This window comes from Hemiscyllium ocellatum, chromosome 7, assembly GCF_020745735.1.
Source record: "Hemiscyllium ocellatum isolate sHemOce1 chromosome 7, sHemOce1.pat.X.cur, whole genome shotgun sequence".
In the NCBI taxonomy this organism is placed as follows: domain Eukaryota; kingdom Metazoa; phylum Chordata; class Chondrichthyes; order Orectolobiformes; family Hemiscylliidae; genus Hemiscyllium; species Hemiscyllium ocellatum.
The window spans coordinates 106,161,000-106,184,124 of record NC_083407.1 but is presented as its reverse complement, the minus strand read 5'-3'; the positions used below and the strand labels follow the sequence as shown (position 1 = coordinate 106,184,124).

Sequence of the window (23,125 nt, the reverse complement as noted above, 5' to 3'; positions counted from 1 at the left end):
CCAAAACAAATGCAGCACCCATCCTGGAAACTGGAAGGCATCACAGATTTTAGGGTTGTTCAGAATATTTCTACATATATGTAAGAAATGATTTCAATGAGGAATCACTTTCAGATTTCAAATGCTGTTCAGAAATTCCATTCTTATTGTTCACGACATCTGAAAGCACTGAAGAAATTAACTTTCTATTTTCTTCCAAAGTAAATACTGTTTCATATATAAACAACTTGATTAGCTTAAGCTCAATATAAGTCTCCCACCACTATTTTTGCTCTCTACCAGAATTTGTTGGAGCAGAAATTCTAAATTTTGCTATGCACCTAAGATCGTCATGCTTGCTAAGGGAGGGAGGGAGGGAGGGAGGGAGTGAGTGAGTGAGTGTTGCAGGGGCGATGGTAGCATACTGGTCATTTCACTGGACTTGCAATGCAGAAACTCAGACTAATGTTTTGGGGGACACACTTTCAACACAGCACATGGTGAAATTTGCATTCAACAAATATCTGGAAATAAAAATAGCCATCTTAATTCCAACTGTTCTCATTAAAACCCATCTGGTTCACTAACATCCTTCAAGGAAGGCAATCTGCCATCCTTACCTAGTTTGGTCTACATGGGAATCCAGATTCATAGCAGTGCAGTTGACTCTTAATTATCCTCTGGGCAATTAGGGACTAGCAACTGGAGCAATGCCCATATCCAATGAATGAATAAAAAATCTTTTACCATTGAGTTCATTTTGAGGCTTGAAAATTGCTGTGACCCTTAGTGGGGGAATGGGGGAGAGAATGGGGATGGAAAGGGTGACGGGAAGTCTTATGGGATCGGGGAGGGGGCAGGAATCAGTCATTGCTGTCTTGAAGCTCATTCCCCTAAGGTTTCAGCTTCTTGTGGTACATTGACACCCACCACCTCAGGAAGGCCTGGCTTAAGAGCTAGTCTAGGCTTGGCTCCTCCAACTCATAGAAACCATGACATAAGCAGAAAGGAAAAGCTAACAATCAATTCAGGTAAGCTCATAATTTTCTGCTATGACAGAAATTGCGATTTGGAATAAGTAGCACTTCCCTTCGGCATACCTTCCCATTCAGTTACACTCAAAAATAGCAAGCTGTACCTCTTCTCAGGGACAACTGTCATTTCAAAGGGCAAGTAGCACGCCTTTTAGGAAAGGAAACTGATTAAAATTCTTTCCGCACCTATCCCTTTGTGTTCTTCATTCTTGTGACCTCTAATTCAGGCTGACTTCAGTTTCATGAGCTTCAACATGGGTCATTTATGTTACCCAAGTGGCTATTGTGAGCCAACATGAAAACTATCCATTTAATTGTGAGGTGGATGACCTGAGTAGAGCCCCACCTTATCCCCATCTAATAGCCATAATTCAGCAGGCAATAGCTCATCACCACCATGACACTGGACGAATCATTAGGGGTGGCTAGATATAGCACTTGTGATGATCTGTGGGTCTCGGTTCTACGATCGGTCAATAAACACACCTGTAAATGACTCTGTCTAACATGCAAACAACCATTTATTGTGACGGCGCTGGGTTGGCAGACTCTGATTCGCCCAGAAGTATGAAAACTTCTTGGCAATCAAAAGAATCCAACAACCTTAGAGTTTGCATAAGATTTATATACATTATTCATCATCAGACTTGGAGCATGATTACATAGTAACAACCAATCAATACATGATATCACTTTCATGGGTAGTTGCTTGAACCAATGATATTGATTAAGTCATAATGGTTTATGTCACCTTTGCAAAGATTCACAGCTTTCAAAATGTGATTTTTTTTATATACAGCTTTAGAGACTAGCTGCAGGTGGTCACATAAGCGCAGGGATCCATTTTGTCTCTAACAGCAATTTAGAATTAACTCCTGTATTTTATCAGTCTGCGGTTTCTTGTTTCTGTCTGGTTCAGTGTAATCTAATTTAGCAATGCAGAAGCCATTTTGTGCAGCTCCTTCAGCCATTTTTGTCCTATCTCCCAGAGGCCTATACCCTCACTTGGGGAGAATGGGACCAAAGATTATGAGGAAAAGGCAGGATTAAGCTATTGAGCTGGATGATCAGCCATGCTTGTGATGAATAGCAGAGCAGTCTCTTCCTGCACCTATCTTCTATGTTTCTCTTATTCAAATAAAAGCAAAATATGCTGTTTTTATTTCAGATATCAAAAACTAAGTGCTGGAGAAGCTCAGCAGGTCTGACAGCATCTGTGAAGAGAGAGACAGAGAGAATGAAAATTAACATTCCAAGTTTAGATAAGATTCCCTACAGTATGGAAACAGGCCCTTCGGCCCAACAAGTCCACACTGACCCTCCAAAGAGTAACCTACCCAGATACCCATTCCCTACATTTACCCGTGACTAGTGCACCCAACAAAACGGGATATTTAGCATGGCCAATTCACCTGACCCACACATCCTTGGATTGTGGGAAGAAACCAGAGCATCCGGAGGAAACCCACACAGACACGGAGAGAATGTGCAAACTCCACACAGTCACCTGAAGCTGGAATTGAACTTGGGTCCTTGGCACTGTGAGGCCCCAGTGCTAACCACTGAGCCACCATGCCAACCTAAGTTCAAAGACTCTTCTTCAGAGCCCCTTCGTTAAACCTGTTTTGGCTGACACAGGCTTCACTTTCTTCCTATTTCTAACAGCCAGTGTTGACCAAGTTATCCAGGAAATAAATAGGTAGCGTTCCTCAACTGACATGTCGAACCTTGAACTTGGAGCTCCCATTAGATGACAAACACATCATCTCAAAATACTCCAATGATTGAATAACTCCAACAGTAACCTGTTAATTCATCCAGACTGTTACTGTCACGGGGATCAATAACTTACCTGAGTTAGGCTACATGCTATAACTACTCAATAATAGAATGGCTATATAAAAAAAAAATCAAACTACCGCATCAGTCAATTTTTAAATAGGGACAAGAAATCATCCCCTAAAACAATAGCTCTGCAATTCTTTGTTTACAATCACATTCTCTTACGGGAATAACGTCCAATGCAGTACAACATTGGGATAAAGACCATATTGTTTGGTTACCCGTACTAAAAAATGAGGTCTGCAGATGCTGGAGATCACAGCTGCAAATGTGTTGCTGGTCAAAGCACAGCAGGTTAGGCAGCATCTCAGGAATAGAGAATTCGACGTTTCGAGCATAAGCCTTTCCTCAGGGCTTATGCTCGAAACGTCGAATTCTCTATTCCTGAGATGCTGCCTAACCTGCTGTGCTTTGACCAGCAACACATTTGCAGCAGTGGTTACCCGTACTAACTTACTCATGCTGCACCAACTTACACAACCATTTTCCCGTTCATTCTGTGACTCACAATTGTAAGATTAGACTAATCTGAATATCTCTAGTGCTCAACCAGAGCATCTGAATATTTATCTCACCGCTGTTTGAGAAACCATGAATATACTGATTGGGCCTTGTGATTACCCAGGAAACTGTGTCTATATTTTTAAAATATTTCATTGGCTGTGAAGTGCCTTGGGACTCGAGGTCATGAAAGGCACTATGTGACTGAAAATCAATCTTGAATGTGTCGATAGAGTCCATCATCACTGCTGTGTATGGCAATTTGTTCCATATGTCAATCCAAAGAGATGCTCCTTAAAAATATCCAAGTTGTGAATGTATGACTTACTTTATGTTTTCCTTAATGAGCTCAGTTTCAGAACCAAGGAGGTTCTGCTCCAATACTTGTGATATCTGCTGTGTTATGACTCAGACACAAACTATCAACAGGGATGATATTCTCACTGTGAAAACAACTTCACAACTTGGGTGGGTAGACTTCAAATTTACTGAATTACCAAAAATGATAACTGAAATGAGACCCAGGTTTTTGTGGGAGGAAAATATTTCCTACAGGAAGTAAAATCTCCTCTTTTACCTTGGTTAAAAGGTTTGTTATGTTAGACAAATGCTGACAAGTGATTTCTTACTATTGCAAATGTTCCAATGAACATTATCAATCTTCCAAAGAGTGAGTAATTGTTTGCACTTGACCAACATTTTCTGATCCTTGTATGTATCCTACCTGTCACGCTCTCCTTTCATTCTCTCCAGTTCCTCCTCGTTCAGGCCATCAGTCTTCTGCTTAGACTTTTGCTCCTTCCCTTTCTCTTCCTTCTTTTTACCAAACCTGTTTAAAAAGTTAATGGTGATGATCATTAAAAATCAATCATAAAAAAATTAATTTGCTAGATTTTTTGACAACACAAAGGTTAGAATAAGGTGGACAAATAATTGGGTGATTTGGCCTGGGATAGATAGTTGCTTCCTCCTTGCTACCTCACCAATTAAGTCTGGGCAGAATAAGTCAATTGAGGACCATCTCAAACAGACAACAATTCAGGTCCTTAAATGATCGCTTGACAGCCATGTAAGGACTTCAACTTGAAACCTTCCAAACTTCCTTCCTTCTTTGCACGCTGGGAAAGTGGGTAAGTGGAGTACCGTCTATAGAAAGCAGGGTTGTGGGGTCAAGGTGTTGGCTTCTGAAAGCCACCCTACTCATTCAGTCTCTGATTCCTCAACATTCTCATGTCCCGAGAAGTGACACAGAACAATCTGTCTTTTCATTGTTGGATCCTTGAGGAGCAGGGCTTAACTGATGGTCTTGAGGATGTGGAAGAGCGGGACACCACTGCCAAGGGCATGAAAAAGACAGAGCTGCTCACTGAGGCTCACCAATTGGCTCGTAACAAGCTATTTCACGCACAGTCAGGTTTACTCAGCATAGTGACAGTGAGTTAGTCAGCACTCTCTCATGTTCCCATCCACACAGTCTCCAAATGCCTTTTAGCTTTTCTACCCGTTCACCCAAATGTTTCTCACAAGTTTACCAATTACACTGAGGTAAGGATCTGCAGGTTCTGGCTCTCCTCCGATGCTGGAGGTGCAGGTGAGTCAAGTTTCACCTTATCCCTGCAGCACATGTGCTTCCTTGAAGGTTTGCTGGTTGCTGGGCAGCAACAGGAATTTCGAAAGGCTAAAGTTAGGACTGCAAATGCTGGAGATTAGAATCGAGTGTGCGGTGCTGGAAAAAAGCATCCAGGGAAAAGGAAAATTGACGTTTCGGGCAAAAGCCTGAATTCCTGATGAAGGGCTTTTGCCTGAAACATCAATTTTCCTGCTCCTTGGATGCTGCCTGACCTGCTGTGCTTTTCCAGCAGCACACTCTTGAAAGGAATTTCTCTCCCTACCCAGAGAGCTCCGAGGCTATCACCTCCGTCACCGTATGCTTGACTGAAGGTAACTAATTTAACATGGGCCAGGAATTAAACTATATCTTCTTTATCAACAAGCTAGCCATTTTCCACAATCCCTGCATGCACTTCTGGTTGGAACATGTTTGAACTAATTTATCTGCAAATATATTGAATTAGAGTCCCGTAATTTCCATTTCAGCCACTCACAGAAGCACATCTTCTAACAGGGACTCAATTAGCTACCCATCTCAGGAGCAGCAAAGCCAATAGTACAGTCTCCATTATTACCCTTGACTAAGACCAGCTAATTCAACACTGGCCTGGTTATGAACTTGCTTGGCATCATACCACAGAATGCATCAATCCTGTGCAAGGTTCATTAATTATTTGACCTTGACTGAGTTTTTCTGTTAAAACTATATTGTCATAGATCTTTTAGTCTTCAGGCAGTTGAAGAATGGATGTACCCACCGTTCCCTTCCTGCCCACCATGATACTCATCAAGACCCCTCTGACGTGTCAATATAATGACTACGTAGGAATTGCCCAGGAAGAGTAAACATCTGGTGGGCAATCACCAATGTCCAAAACCTGCCAAAAAAGTATCCAACTCTGAGTCTGAATCGGTGACTTCCAAGCAACATGGCTTATTTACTGGGATTGTTACTCCAGAATTATGAGAGTGACTAAATTCAGTTCTAATTACACTACTGAGTAACTAGACAACTTGCTCCCACCCAAGTCCCCCTCGACACCCAACATTCTGATAACTTATCCCAATTTAACCAAATCTGAACTCACCATCCTTCCCAGCCAGTACCTAACCTAACATGCTTACACAGTGAGAAGTTCTGGGATGTTTAAACTCTTAAGTCACCAAAAGTACAGTGGCTAATACTACAGAAAGTCACCATATGAATAGCAGAACTGAGTTGGAACTTAAGGATTCGCCATGGCAAGATCACTCAGAGCTGAGCTAAACAAGTGGCTTTTTTAAAGTCAATTTATCAGGGTTATAAATAGAGGTCCTGATCCTGACCAGATGATCTGGTACATTACATTGGTGAAATGCATTCTAGTTTAGGATTATTAAGAGTTAGTGCGCAAATTGAAGCATCCTTACTGTCACCTTGATAGAGGAGGGAAAACTAAGGACCATTGGAATACTGAGCAGATTACTGCATTAATGAGCTCTCATGAACTTTAATGAGCCAGCACTGAAATTGGCTTGGTTGACAATCTGTGGCCATAGATAGATTATTTCAGATATTTCCAACTGGTTTACAAACCCATAATGTCAACAGTGGTTATTTGCCATACACAACCTGAGAGTCAGTTTGAGTCAGTTACCTGCTGTGCCCTGGACTAGGGTGAGAATTAGAAATCAGTGCCCAAATTTCTGTCCTTTAAGCACAGGAATAATCAGAAAACATCCCAAATGGTAATGAGCAACTTATCCTCTGATGCACTTTGAGCAACAGTTTGGTGGTCTTGTTAGCATCATTCAATCAACTGCATAACAGGACTATTATACATGAGCCATGTACTGCTATCTATATGTTACCCTTGGTATTTCTGCACTGATTTCAAATAAAATTACTTTGGTGAGCAATGATGTGGATCAGGCAAAAGGCAATCATACTGTTATGTTCAAAATGAACACCACTTTTCACGCGACATTTTGACAAACATGGAACATAGCTGGAAGTGTCAGTAGATGACTCACTTACATTACAGATCTGAAGGAGTAACAATGTTAGCAGTGAGACTGGCTAATTGAATGCGGTGCATATGCTGAAGCAGATGATATGTTGCAGCCTAAAATCTCTCGACTTCACACTGTCACTGTACAGTTACGCTGGGCATTAAGAAAATTCATTTCAATGAATCTGTCAACGTCTGTGCAGCTTTCAGTCAGACACAGGCAGCCAAAGTCTAATCTGGCCAGATCTCCATTTACAATGTTTGCAAAACACAGAAATGCTCATTGATAGGGTTGGCGACAACAATGAGATAGACAACTTTGACTGACCCAAGGTTTTATTTCGGACATGTATAGTTATCCCTATCCCTCAAATTGGAGGCAATGTCCTGTCAATGTGGCCACTTGAATCCTACTACAGGAGGGAGGACAATGACAGATTTGCTCCTCTAAGTATTCATGGAGTCATACCACACAGGAAGCCAATCAGTAAATTGCGTCTGTGCTCGTTCTTAGAAACAGTTATTCAATTAGTCCTGCTCCCCTGTTCTTTTCTCATGGTCCTGCAAAATGTTTCCTCTCATGAATATTCCCCTTTGAAACTAACAACTGAATCTGTTTTCAGACAGTATATTCCAGATCATGGGAAATGCACTGCATAAAAGAAATCTCCTTACTTCTCTGCATTCTTCTACCAGCTAATTTAAATCTGAGTCCTCTGGGTACCGATCATCATGCTGATGAAATGAGTTTAAGTTTGATCACCACTTCTGAATTTTTGCTGAAAACAAACCCAGCTTCTCTGCTAGCACAGAGCAGTCTCTCTCAATTTGATCTCAAAGTACATCATTTGTACTGAAACACAGCACCAATAGCTAACCATGAGTCTGAAAAGCTTTGTTTTATTATTTGTGTATCTGTGTTAAACAAATGAGCAACTTTGATGTAACAAAGAATAAAAAAAGTTGGCAAAAATTGTTCCAGACAATGTTGTATCTCCAATCACCCAACTACAACAGGATACAAGCTACCGAGAAAAAAAAGATATGCATACATGATAGTATATTTATCACAGTGCAAATACATCACACTTTCCCATCTGCTTTGATTAACAAATTCCACATCAGCTCTTAACTAGTACCGAAGCTGAATTAATTTCATTAGAAGATGCAGCACACAGAACAGGTCTTAAAAGTTTTTAAAGAAACTGGCGTTTCTCAATGCAGTGAAATTATTACACAATATGCAAAGTGAAACTAATTAGCAACACAATTTCACTGGCCGACAAAAGTGCTATTTTCACACCAAGAGGTGTCACACCAGAGCACGTTCTGATGAATTATATCGGCTTAATCACGAGTGAAAATAGAAAATTATTGACTTTTTATTCTCAAGACAAGTTTCAGATTGTAAAATCTGATTGAATTACACATTGAAAATGACTAACATTGGATCTCACTGGTCTGAGCAATGGAGCCTCCATCTTTTTGTGAAGGGGGAAGGGGCAGGAAGAATAGCATAGATGATTCTGATAAGAGGACGACCCTTCAAGTTTGTTTTCATCACTGCAAATGCACAATTACTCCCCGAAGGCTGACTCATGCATGACATCCATGGAAATGCTTTGGTTGTTGCATGGCTGTGTAATTGAGAGGGAACATTGACTGTGAGGTTTCTCTGTTGGGTTAAACAAATTCCATACATTGGTCATGAGTGTACAGAATACATTCAGTTTTGCAAAGCTGTGTAAGTACTGTAACAATAGGAACATGGGAAGATTGGAACTGGACTGGGCCAATTAGCCCCTCGAGTTTGTTCTGCCAGTCAATATGGGTATGGCAGTTCATCCACTTCAATGTCATGTTACCACACTATCTACATATTCCTTAATGCCATTAATCTCCAGAAATCTATCAAGCTCGGTCTTGAAGTTGTTCAATAATTGAACTTCCATAGCCTCTGGGGTAGAAAGCTCCAAAGATTCACCAGCTGTTGAGCGAAAAGATTTAAGGATGGTGTGTCATCTTCCTGGTGCCAGGGTGAAAGACATCATGGACAGAGTGCAGGAAATCCTCAAGGACGAGGGTGAAGAGCCAGAGGTGGTGGTACATGTCGGCACAAATGACCTCAGGAAGAAGAGGAGGCACATACTACAGCGGGACTTTGGAGAACTAGGAAGAAGGCTGAAAAGCAGGACGTCCAAGGTGGTTATCTCTAGTTTGCTTCCAGTTCCTCGGGCTGGTGAGGCCAGAAACAGGGAGATAATGAACTTGAACGTGTGGTTGGGGAACTGGTGCAGGAAGCAAGGATTTAAGTTCTTGAATCACTGGGGTACATTTTGTGGCAAACATAAATTCTACAAGAGAGACGGTTTGCACCTTAATAGGTTAGGAACCAGCATTCTGGCAGGCAGGTTTTCTACTGCAACACTGCTACATTTAAACTAAGTAGCAGGGGGGAGGGGACAAACTGGATGTATAAAAAGGAAGTTGAAGGGAAGGTTAGAACAAGAGAAGTCAAGAACGACAACTGTATCAATGAGGCAGAAAATTCGAAAAGGGATCATGCTGTAAGGTTGAGTGGAATAGGGGTTGATGGGAAGGGTGAGAGCAGTAACAAATTAAAAATTCTGTATATGAACACACAAAGCATTAGAAATAAGATGGATGAGCTTGAGGCTCTTTTGGAAATTGACAGATATGATATTGTGGGGATAACTGAGACGTGGCTTCAAGTGGATAGGGCCTGGGAAATGAATATTCAAGGCTACACGTGCTATCGTAAGGACAGACTGACGGGCAGAGGGGGTGGAGTGGCCTTGTTGGTAAGGGAGGATATTCAGTCCCTTGCACGGGGGGACCTAGAGTCAGGGCATGTATAGTCAGTGTGGATAGAGCTGCGAAATACTAAGGGTAAAAAGACCCTCTTGGGAGTCATCTACAGGCCCCCAAACAGTAGTCTGGATGTTGGATGTAAGTTGAATCAGGAGCTGAAATTGGCCTGTGGTAAAGATGTTACTACAGTTGTTATGGGGGATTTTAACATGTGGATAGACTGGGAGAATCAGGATGGTATTGGACCTCAAGAAAGAGACTTTGTGGTGTGCCTCCGAGATGGATTCTTAGAGCAGCTGGTGCTGGAGCCGACCAGGGAGAAGGCATGTGTAATGAACCAGATTTGGTCAGAGACCTCGAAGTGAAGGAGCCATTGGGAAGTAGTGACCATAATACAATAAGTTTCAACCTGCAATTTGAGAGGGAGAGGGTACAGTTGGAAGTGACAGTACTTCTGTTGAATAAAGGGAACTATGGAGCTATGAGGAAGGAGCTGGCCAAAGTTCAATGGTGCAATACCTTAGCAGGGATGACCGTGGTGGAACAGTGGCAGGTATTTCTGTGTATAATGCAGAAGATGCAGGATCAGTTCATTCCTAAAAGGAAGAAAGATCCCAGGAGGAGCCATGGGCGGCCGTGGCTGACGAGGGAAGTTAAGAAACATATAAAGTTAAAAGAGAAAAATTATAACACAGCAAAGATAAGTGGGAAAACTGAGGACTGGGAAGCTTTTCAAGAGCAACAGAGGATAACTAAGAAGGAAATGCGCAGTGGAAAAATGAGGTACGAAGGTAAACTGGTCAATAATATAAAGGAGGATAGTAAAAGCTTTTTCAAGTATGTGCAAGGCAAAAAAATGGTTAGGACTAAAATTGGGCCCTTGAAGACAGAAACAGGGAAATATATTACGGGAACAAAGAAATGGCAGAAGAATTAAATGGGTACTTCAGATCTGTGTTAACTGGGGAAGACACAAGCAATCTCCCTGAGGTAACAGTGACTGAAGGACCCGAACTTAAGGGAATCTGTATTTGCCAGGATTTGGTGTTGGAGAGACTGTTAGGTCTAAAGGTTGATAAGTCCTCGGGGCCTGATGGTCTACATCCCAGGGTACTGAAGGAGGTGGCTCAGGAAATCGTGGATGCGTTGGTGATGATTTTCCAAAATTCAATAGATTCAGGATCGGTACCTGAGGATTGGAGAGTGGCTAATGTTATACCACTTTTTAAGAAAGGTGGGAGAGAGAAAGCAGGAAATTATAGACCAGTTAGTCTGACCTCAGTGGTGGGAAAGATGCTGGAGTCTATTATAAAGGATGAGATTACGGCACATCTGGATAGTAGTAACAGGATAGGACAGAGTCAGCATGGATTTATGAAGGGGAAATTGTGCTTGACTAACCTTCTGGAGTTTTTTGAGGATGTAACTCTGAAGATGGACGAGGGAGATCCAGTAGATGTAGTGTACCTGGACTTTCAGAAAGCTTTTGATAAAGTTCCATATAGGAGGTTAGTGAGTAAACTTAGGGCGCATGGTATTGGGGGCAAAGTACTATATTGGATTGAAAATTGGTTGGCTGATATGAAACAAAGGGTAGTGATAAATGGCTCCATTTCGGAATGGCAGGCAGTGACCAGTGGGGTACCGCAAGGATTCGTGCTGGGACCGCAGCTTTTTACAATATATGTTAATGATATAGAAGATGGTATCAGCAATAACATTAGCAAATTTGCTGATGATACAAAGCTGGGTGGCAGGGTGAAATGTGATGAGGATGTTAGGAGATTACAGGGTGACCTGGACAAGTTAGGTGAGTGGGCAGATGCATGGCAGATGCAGTTTAATGTGGATAAATGTATGGTTATCCACTTTGGTGGCAAGAACAGGAAGGCAGATTACTACCTCAATGGAATTAATTTAGGTAAAGGGGCAGTACAGAGAGATCTGGGTGTTCTTGTACACCAGTCAATGAAGGCAAGCATGCAGGTACAGCAGGTAGTGAAGAAGGCTAATAGCATGCTGGCCTTCATATCAAGAGGGATTGAGTATAGAAGCAAAGAGGTGCTTCTGCAGCTGTACAGGGCCCTGGTGAGACCACACCTGGAGTACTGTGTGCAGTTCTGGTTGCCAAATTTGAGGAAAGACATTCTGGCTATTGAGGGAGTGCAGCGTAGGTTCACGAGGTCAATTCCTGGAATCGAGGGATTACCTTACACTGAAAGACTGGAGCGACTGAGCTTGTATACCCTTGAGTTTAGAAGACTGAGAGGGGATCTGATTGAGACGTATAAGATTATGAAAAGATTGGACACTCTGGCAGAAGGAAACATGTTTCCGCTGATGGCTGAGTGCCGAACCAGAGGACACAGCTTAAAAATACGGGGTAGACCATTTAGGACAGAGATGAGGAGAAACTTCTTCACCCAGAGAGTGGTGGCTGTGTGGAATGCTCTGCCCCAGAGGGCAGTGGAGGCCCAGTCTCTGGATTCATTTAAGAAAGAGTTGGATAGAGCTCTCAAAGATAGTGGAATCAAGGGTTATGGAGATAAGGCAGGGAGCGGATACTGATTAGGAATGATCAGCCATGATCATATTGAATGGCGATGCAGGCTCGAAGGGCTGAATGGCCTACTCCTGCACCCTATTGTCCTCATCTAAGTCTTATTTGTTAGGCTGAGATTATATCTCCTGGTTTTAAACTCACCAACCAGGGGCAAGCACACTTCCTCCATCCACACTGTCATGCCCTGTGAGAATTTTGCATCTTCAATGAGATCGCCCCTCACTCTTTGAAACTCTCAGGAATACAGATACTGTCTCCTCAATCCCTTTTCGTAAAATAATCCCACTACTCCCGGCAATAATGGGAAGAACCTCTGTCGCACTCCCTTTATGCTCGGTATATCCTGCTCTTAAATAAGGAGACCACAACTGAACAGTGTGCACCAGCTAATGTTTCACCAAGGCTCCATACAACCCACCAGCAGGTCATTTTTATCCCTGCGTTCAAAGTCCCTGAACGCCAGCAATCCAGTTGCCTTTCCAATTCTGAGCTTCACTAATATACGAGCTTTAAGTGACTCATGAACAAGGGTATGCAGATCCTGTTGAAGTCCCACACTTCCCAATCTCTCATTACTCAATAATATTCAATTCTTCTGTTTTATCTATCAAAGTGGGAACTTCATACTTATGGACATTAAATTCAATCTGTCATTTTCTGGCCCATTCGCTTGGCTTGGCCAAGCTGTTTTGAAGCCTTCTTGTCCTCTCCTCATAACTTACTCTCACCCAGATTGGTGTCTTGAGCAATTTTGCACGTATTATAAATTGTCCATCTGCCCAAATCATTTTTTTACATTTGTGTATAGCTGTGAAACTGGCACTGATCCTTGAGGTACCTCACTAGTAAAGTTTACAGTCATAAAATTGATCTATTTATTCCCATTCTATAGCTGTCAGTCAACCAATTTTCAATTCATATTAGAATATTTTCCCCAACCCCACACATTCTGATTTATTTACCAACCTACTGCATCAGACCTTATCAACACAGAACTCAATTCCAAAGGGTCACTGGACTCGAAATGCTAACTCTCTTTCTCTAAATGTTGCCTGCCAGACCTGTTGAGTTTCTGCAGTAATTTCTGTTTTGTTTCAGATCTTCAGTATCTGCAGTGATATCTTATGTTAGTGTGAATAATTGTATTTCTCTATATGGGGTATTTTTATTTCCAGTAACCCACTGCAGAAATTATATGGCAGACTGTCTGTAAAGATAAAGTTCACCGTAGGGTTTACCAACCATACAGCTGCTCTTTCATTAGAGGGAGAGACAACTGGTGGTGGTTTAAGTTGAGGGTCACCTGGCCTTAGATGAGGAGAGAGGTCAAGAAAGAGAATCCTTCATGGCAACTGCAGGCTATGTAGGAATTGAACTCATGCTGTTGCCTTCCCTCTGCACTGCAAACTAGTCATCCTTCCAATTGAGCTAACCAGCTCCCACTGACTGTACAACACCTGAAACAGTGGTATGCAGCTCCTAACAGTAGACAATTCACAGCCCCCAAACACAATCTGCAGCATTCCTCAGGAGGCAAACACTGCATTTGGGAGTTGAAAGTTTTACTATTTAAAGTCAGTTTTTGCCAAGGAGAAGCTTACATTTAAAAAAAAGAAATATAATTGTACAGTCTTGCAGGGCAGATTGAGTCACTCACACCTGTACAGATTCCTCCAAAAAGCTATTCAAAAAGTCTCATGCCCTTTGCTTTTCTCTCATAGGCCTGCAATAAAGTTCCATTTCAATCACATGCAAAATTCTCAGTTGGAAGTTATGATTGAATCTGCCTCCCCCAGACCATGTTATTCTGGATCACCATAATTGCACTGTAAAGTACATAGCAAACCTCAGTGAAGAAACTTGAATATGTACACTTCACATTAATAAGCAATGTAGCCAATTTGCACCACACCCCAGATATAAAACATAAACAGCACGCTGGGTGGAGTTAAATATATATACTGTTCCCAGGTGAAAATGGAGGAAACATCTGCCTCCAACTCAGTAAGTAGATACCGTACCCCTGATGGAAGTATTGAAAATATACATTGCACCCCAGGTGAAAGTGCTAAAAATATACACTGCACCCTGGATGGAAATTTAGGATATACGCAACCCACCTCAATGAAGAATATAGAGAATATGCACTACACCCTGTGTGTGGAAATGCAGAAAATATACATTGCATCCCAGGTGAAAATGTCGAAAATGTACATCCCACCTTGGGTGGAAATGTACAAAATATACTGCCTACTCCAGTGAAGAATATAATAGACACTGTGCTTCACCATGAATGGAAATTTAGGAAATATGCAACCCATTTCAATGAAGAATGTAGAGAATATGCATACACCCTGCGTGGAAATGTAGAAAATATACATTGCATCCCAGGTGAAAATGTTGAAAATACACACCCCAACTTGGGTGGAAATGTGGAAAATATACCCCCTACTCTAGGGAAGAATATAATATACGCTGTACTTCACCATAAAATCTAAAAGAAAGGAGTGTATCAAGTGTGTTCTTCTGCTTAAAAAAAACAGCTTTTTCGCTAAGTTGTGGCATGGATTGTAAATGGCTTTAACTGTCTCCAAGTGTCACTCACCTGGGGAGATAATACAGCTGTTACGGATACACTGACAGGAAAAATAAATTTCAGCTGTTGAGAACTTAAGAAACTGGGAAAGGTAGCTGGGCTAGCAATGTCAAAATTAGCTTAATGTTGCCAGTTCTTGTCAACCTTTAATTTTTGCATGACACTACTCTTACAACTAGAAGAGCCTGATTCAGCGTTAGTTATATTGAAGGTCTAAGATGAATATTGTCACAATCTATCATTACCTCACAGCCACAAGAAACCTGCTTTTCTTTTCAAATAAAGTATTGAGCACTGGTGTGTCAGCTTGGCATTGTAATACGATTAATAAGTGAGCCAGGCCTTTTAAGCAATAGAAGTTCAGATTAATTTAGGCATTAATGAATGACGAGCACGACACAAAAGACACAAGAGGAAAGCTTTCCATCTCGGCAGTAATTAATGAGAGCTGGGTGTTATTTTAGCGACAGGAGTTTTACAGCTTTGGGACTGTGTAGTCCCAGAACAATGAGACAGCAGTGCGCTGGTTGACTTAAGGAATGGAAGGCAAGCTCTCCGTGCGTGACAATGAAAAGCAGATGACAAGACAATATTTGAATTAAAAACACACGATGCAAATGAAGCTTAGCAGATTCACCCGATTTCCAGGTGAAAGGAGAAGTCTTATGTTTCTACAGTGTTTTTCACAGCCTCAGAACATCCCAGAGTCCATAACAGCAATTAACGTGGTGCATCTTCCAACACCAGAAACACAGCACAAGTGCATGGAAAGTATGAACCCACAAACAATAATGTGATAATAACCAGATCACGTGTGATGGATGTTGTTGTTTGTAGGATAAATATAGAAACATTGAAAATAAGTGCAGGTGTAGGCCATTCAGCCCATACCATTATTCAATATGATCATAGCTGATCATGCAATTTCAGTATTCCTCTCCTGCTTTCTTTCCATAACCCTTGATCCCTTTAGCTGCAAGGGTCAGGTCCAACTCCTTCTTGAATATATCTAACAAACTGGTCCAAACAGCTTTCTAAATAATGGCTCAAGACATCAGGGAGCATTCTCCCATTCTTCATTAAAATAGTGCCATGGAATCTATCATATTCACCTAAGAGGGTAGCTAGGCAAGCATTTGATAAACATCTCATCTAAAAGACAGCACCTCCAATGATAAAGTACTCTCTCAGGACTGCATTGAAGTACGAGCATGGATTATGTACTCAAGTCTCTAGTGTTGGACTTGAATCTATGACTGTTTGATTCGAGTGTACTCTTAATAAGCCAAAGTTGAGCTGCAAATGAGCGGCAAAATTCTGATCAGCGCTTGTTTAATTCATCAAATACATGCACAGCAGTGCTCGACGAGGCACTTTGAAGAAAACGTTACTCTGCTTTGCCAGAGGTATTCGATCAGGCAAAATGAAGGGGGAATTTCTTGCATGTTACCCACAGTTTATCTGTGTTGGGATGCCAGGTATGAAAGTGTGAAAGCTATAAATAACCATTGCAGAAACTGAACAGGGAGGGATGGCACCCTATATTGAAATGTCAGGAGATCTTTAACCACAAAGGAAGTTCCTAATTTTTACTTCAATAGCTCTCAAGGTAGACAACTTTAGAATAGGAAAAGGATCCTTTGGGTGAAATCCTTGGATTGGGAAACATGTTGGGAAACTATCAAACCACTGTCTTTTGGAACATTAGTTCCAAAGTTTTGGACAGCTAAATGGCACATAATCATTGGCTAACAATAGTATCATAAAACGGTCTACCTTACTGCACCTAAAATTACCAATCCCCTATATTCAATGTCACAAAGAAACGGTCACTCCAAAAGTGTGCGTTCTTTGAGACAATTGTTCAAAATAATCACTTTGCATAATCCAGAGTTTATGGATAGGTTATGGAAATGGAGAAAGTAATGATCCCTGAAGCAGCAAGGCATTAATTTAATCAAATGTTTCTGATGATTAACATGTAAAAAAGACAGCAACAAGTGATTACAAGTTTTATTATCTAATCAAAGACCACAAAAGTATACCTAAATAGTGGGATAAAAACTGAATTATGAATCGCTGTCTTGATTGAGTGCTATCATTTCTGGTGCAATTGTACTTACAAAAGCTAAATTTGTCTCTGTTACTGACAACTGTGATTTTTGTGTTTTTGAAGGAGAGATAAAGGGTATGGGGTGGAGGAGGAAAGCAAGCACTCCCCTGATTATCAAAACAGCCTTAAGTAACTTACCTATCATTGATGCATCAATAGTCTTAGATTAAGTTAGCTGTCATCAAACTAGGCAATTGCAGGGTCCTGACATTCTGCACAGTATGCATCATTCCAAACGTAATCTATTTAAACCTACCAATCAGTTTTCAGTTCATACCTTTATTCTGAATTATGTGCAACTATCTTCAAATGAAAGGCAGCCAGTGTGGACAATGATTCAGGATATGCTGAGTCATCAGATCACACCTATGCCAGCTGCTGGATGAGGCCATGTGATCACAAGGATTGGGTGACAATCCCAGATAAATTTTCGCATCAGCCTGTTCAGATATGTCATTACATACTTCTGGAGCAGGTGGGACTTGAACACAGGCTTCCTGGCTCAGTGGTATGGATCCTACTATTGCACCACAAAAACCCAGGTGAGAATGCTATCTCAGCACTCAAAAAGGTAGCAGCTGCCCTTAATTTCTTTGAGAGTGGATTGTTTCAGGGAGCGACAGAGTGCTTCTGTGGCATTCCAGGGATATAACTCACAAGCTCATCTTGGAAGTCCGTGATGCCCTCCTTGCAACAACCCATCTCTTTGTCCCTTATCTGGCAGTGAGGACAAATTGGGTTTTTAGACCTCATTGGTTTCTGAAAGTGCACGTAGTAATCAGAACACCCGGTCAAGGACCAGAGGCCTTCTTGAATGGTAAAGGATTCCACTCCCTTAATGCTCAAATCATTGATAATTGCAATAGCCAGAATTTTGTGCCAGATATCTAGGCAACTCTTACAGGGCCTTACATCCTGAACCACTTTCAGGTGCCAGCCTGAAACCACAAAGAAATCTTCAGACTGTCACTGAGGAGAGATAGGATGTTGCCCATACTACAACCAGGACTATTGTAGAACAGGACCTCTCGTGGTTCAGTGCTAGTGTCTTCACCTCCTGTATCAGGAGGCCCGGGTTCAAGACCACCATTCCTGATGAAAGGCTTTTGCTCGAAACATCAATTTTTCTGCTCCTCGGATGCTACCTGACCTGCTGTGCTTTTCCAGCACCACTCTAATCTAGACTCTGATCTCCGGTATCTGCAGTCCTCACTTTTGCTGGGTTCAAGACCAACTTCCTCCAAAAGTGTGAAGAAACATCTCTGAATAGGCTGGTTAGAAAATACCAAGATAGACTGCAGGCCTCCTGGAGGTTAGATTCCAATGCTTGGGCTGGTAAGGTAGTGCAATACAGTATACCTCAGAGAGAGTAGGCATGACAATGGCAAGTTGTATCTAACTTACAGGCAACCATTGATTTCTAAACAAATCTTGCCTGTGTACACTATTCCATAAGCGGAAATTAAAATTTCACTATCTTTTAAGCAGGCTGTTAACTTAAAACAAGGTACTTCCAGTGCTCAACTTACATGGTATTTAACAGGGGACACTGTCAAATTTTAATACTATTCATCAGGACAATTAAGATAATACTTTAAAACTGCTGAAAGTCACAGCATAGGTCATTTATACATCAAACAGTGTGATGAATGAGAAAGAAGAATGAACTTGCATTTCTTTAGCACCTGTTTCTTTTTCCCAGGACACACAAACAATTTTACAGTCCATGAAGTAATTTTGAAATGCAGCCATACCTCAAGAGTACAAACTTTTACAGCACAATGGGCATGCAAAATATCATTAGCTGCCAACATTAAGTTGTGGTTTAAAGTATTTGTTTTATTGCCAACTGAAAGACTTTTTATCAATTCAACACATGAAACAAAAACTGGCACTTCTTTAGTGGATGAATTTTTAAAAACAAATATTTTCTCGACCTTAAAGGGAGGGGAATCAGGACATTTTTGCTACATGTTGGTCTATGATGGGGCATGAGTCTTAGATCATGGGGAGTTCTGCCCAGGTTGCAATCCTTTCCCCCATGTCTGCACATCTCATCACCACTTAAGCTCCCACATAAGGAATGGGCATGAGTAAAGGGGAGAGAAATGACGATAGCCACCTATGTGACTAAAGCAGATGTGCAAAATATGCAACGGGCGAAAGTGAGTACTGCAGATGCTGGAGATTAAGAGTCGAGAAAGTGGTGCTGGAAAAGCACAGCAGGTCGTGCAGCAACCGAGGAGTGGGAAAATCAATATTTCGGGCAAACGTGATGAAGGGTTTTTACCCAAAACATCGATGCTGCCTGACCTGCTGAGCTTTTCTATCACCACACTCTCAAACATATTCAACAGCCTTACGGCACAGGAGGGCAAAGAAAGAAGATAAAAGTCGCATTTACACAGTGCCTTTCACAACCCCGGGGTGTCCTGAATTATTTCACAACCAATTAACTATTTCTGAAGCACTCCAGTATTGCAATGAAATTTAAGACAGAGTGAAGGGACCAATGAAGGGCTGCTTCAAATGTGCAATCTGGAAACCAAATTATTGACAAAACTATCTATTTGACTGAATTGAACATGAAATGAAAGATTTGGGGGAAGACTGACTATATTTTGTCATGGGTAAGAAACTTAAGAAAGATCTTTCTTTAATTTCAAACACAGATCTAAATGTACTTAATGTTTTTAAAAGAAGAAATAAAACGGGAACAGATACAAATCTACACTGGAAGGATGCCATACTTAGCCACTTTCAGTTTCATGGTTCAGTGTTCTTTTCCATAACCAGCCTTCCTCATTCAATTCAAATGTCAAGTCACACTGCAGGTGGGTTTTTATTTTTGCAGTGAAGTGTCCCAGATGCCAGCTCTCTGACACGACCCTGGAAACAACATGCTGCAGCCAGCTGAGGGGAAAAATACTTATCAGGGAGCCCTGCTTCCTGTGGCTTAGGCAAGATAAATGACACACAAGAAAACCTCAGGCACACTCACGAGTTTCTCATTTGTCGGGACTTAGGAGAAAACATGAGGTTTCAGCAGCAAGTCCAGCCGCTCCCTCCTTCCTTTGAATCATGCGCTTCGCTCATTCAAGTACAAGGACCTCTGCTGAGGAACATAAAGGAATTTAAATTCTTCCTAAATCATCTGCCTGCACTCTTGACAAATCAGAAACACTCACTTATTTTTCTTCCGACTCCCCAGAAGTCAGGGGACATTAAACCCATGGAGAGAGATGCAAGGAATGTACACACACACAGATCACTCTGTGCTCTGTTGCCATGGCAACACTCAGCACTCAAAGTTGGTTTCAAAGCCCCTAGAAATAATAATTTTAATTACAAAATTTCCTCTCAATGCTTAATTCATTTACTGAATTAATTATTTTCAAATTAAATATTGAGAAAGCGACCTCAGCACTTGCAATGATAGCAATGGTGCTGCACTGGCAAACTGCAGAAATGGTATTACTTACTCCTCTTAGCACTTGCAAAGATTGCAATGGGTACTAGTCACCCCTTTCCACACTTGCAACGATTACCATGGTGTTGTAATGGCACGCAATGCTGTAATGGTACTCCTGATTCCTTCCAGGACTAAAATAGAACAACTGTGCTGCAATAATCATAAACCTCTGGAAACGCTCTGCTCCTACACCAACTTATGTCACAATACAGAGAAAATACAGTCTAGGTAGGAGCTTGTTTCAAGGCTGTTTAGTCAGAGTTGACAATATTTGCAAATACTAGTTGCGAGAGTGAGTAACAAGCCAGATACTCCAGTCACCCACTTGCACGAGAAATGGGGCAAGCAGCATGTCTTAACTGGAATTGTTCCATTCAAAATAACACAATTTACGGTACAGAGCTCTGCTGTGCATCCAGTAATTGATGAGCAAAAATAGTTTCTGACTAAAACTTGTTTAAGTGCATCTGAAACTTTCTGCCCTTCTTTAAACTAGCTGAATCTAACCAGACTGTTTTCAAATTTAGTGTCATAAAGTCATCGAGTCATACAGCACGGAATGAACAAAATCCCAAACAAAACTAGTCCCACTACATGTGGCTCCTGGCCCACATCTCTCCAAATGTTTCCTCATATTTGAATAGCCATGTCTCTTTACCATCTTCATTACCCAATGCTGCCTACTTGCACTTCCCTAATGTCACCAAGCCTCATCCCTGTCGCAGCTCATCCATCTTTGAGACTTCAAGACTTGAATGTTCCACAGTGGTCCTGGCCAGCTTCCCACATTTCACGTACTGTAAATTTGAGCTCATCCAAAACTCTGCTGCCGGAGTGTTCCATCAGACTTTGGGAGGTCAAGAGGTGAGTTACTCACTGCAGGATTCTTAGCCCTAGACCCGCTTTTGAAGCCATTGTATGGCTAATCCAGTTCAGTTTCTGGTAGATAGTAACCCTAAAATGCTGACGGCAGGGGATTCAGTGATGGCAATGCCATTGAATATCATGGGGCAAATAAGAGTCATAGAGTCATGCAGCACAGAAACAGACCCTTAAGGTCCAACTAGTCCACACCGACCATAATCCCAAATCAGACTAGTCCCACTTGCTTAGCTTTGGTCCTTCCAAATATTTCTTACTCATGTACTTACCTAAATGTCTTTGAAATGGCGTAACTGTACCTGTATCCACCACTTTCACTGGAAGTTCATTCCACACACGAACCACTCTTTGGGCAAAAGAAAATTGCCCCTAATATCTTTTTAAAAACTTTCTCCTCTCACCTTAAGAATACAGCTTGAGTTTTCAAATCTCCGCCCTAGATACCATTCTCCTTGTCTAAATCCCTCACTATTTTACAAATCTCTATAATGTCACCTCTCAACATCCTACATTCCAGTGAAAAAAAGAGTCCAAGCCTTTCCGGCCTCTCCTTATTGTTACGACACAGTGGTGAACCCTTCTGTAAATTAAACCAAACACCCAAAAAAGCTCACCTCACCTCGTAATCTGTTTAAAATATGAGTGACAGAGAACTTCCAAATTTCATATTTAAAGAAAATAATATCAATTTATTCCTTAACTCTAAAGTGAACATTAATCTTAAAGTAAGATGAGGGCCAATCAAAGACAGTAGTGGGAAGTTGTCCGTGGAGTCCGAAGAGAGAGGAGAAGCGCTAAATGAATATTTTTCTATGTTATTCACACTGGAAAAATACAATGCTGTCGAGAAGAATACTGGCATGCAGGCTACTAGATTAGATGGGATTTAGGGTCACAAGGAGGACGTGTTAGCAATTCTGGAAAGTATGAAAATAGATAAATCCCCTGGGCTGGATGGAATTCATCCTAGGAGTCTCTGGGAAGCCAGGGAGAACACTGCCGAGCCTTTGGCTTTGATCTTTTTGTCATCAATGTCTTCAGGAATAGTGCCAGAAGACTGGAGGATAGCAAATGTTGTCCCCTCGTTCAAGAAATGGAGTAGAGACAACCCCTGGTAATTATGGACAAGTAAGCCTTACTTCCTGTGTGGGTAAAGTGTTGGAAAAGATTATAAGAAATAGGATTTATAATCATCTAGAAAGGAATAAGTTGATTAGGGATAATCAACATGGTTATGTGAAGGGTAGGTCACTCGTCATAAACCTTATTGAGTTCTTTGAGAAGGCAATGAGCGTAAAGTGATGTGGTATATATGGATTTCAGTAAGGTGTTTGATAAGGTTCACCACGGTAGGCTATTGTATAAAGTATGGATGCATGGGATTGAGGGTGATTTAGTGGGTTCGGTTCGGTCAGAAATTGGCTAGCTGAAAGAAGACAGAGGGTGGTGGTTGATGGGAAATGTGCATCCTGGAGTTCAGTTACTAGTGGTGTACCACAAGGGTCTGTTTTGGGGCCACTGTTGTTTGTCATTTTTATAAATGACCTAAATGAGGGCGTAGGAGGATGGGTTAGTAAATTTGCCGATGACACTAAGGTCAGTGGAGTTGTGGACAGTACTGAAGGATGCTGCAGTTTACAGAGAGCCATAGATAAGCTGTTCTATATCATTAGCTGTTGCTCTTCCTCAACAACTGTTGGGCGAAGTTC

At 41.5% G+C, this 23,125-nt stretch overlaps 1 protein-coding gene across 3 annotated transcripts in view; it reads right to left on the bottom strand.

The window, feature by feature from the left end:
- LOC132817259 (partitioning defective 3 homolog B-like) overlaps positions 1-23,125 on the bottom strand; it is a 993,739-nt gene that overhangs the window by 262,225 nt on the left and 708,389 nt on the right. For all 3 annotated transcript variants that reach the window (XM_060827625.1, XM_060827628.1, XM_060827626.1), the window contains one exon: positions 4,081-4,185. In XM_060827625.1, coding sequence (XP_060683608.1) covers positions 4,081-4,185 — 105 coding nt within the window. The remainder of the gene's footprint in view (positions 1-4,080; positions 4,186-23,125) is intronic.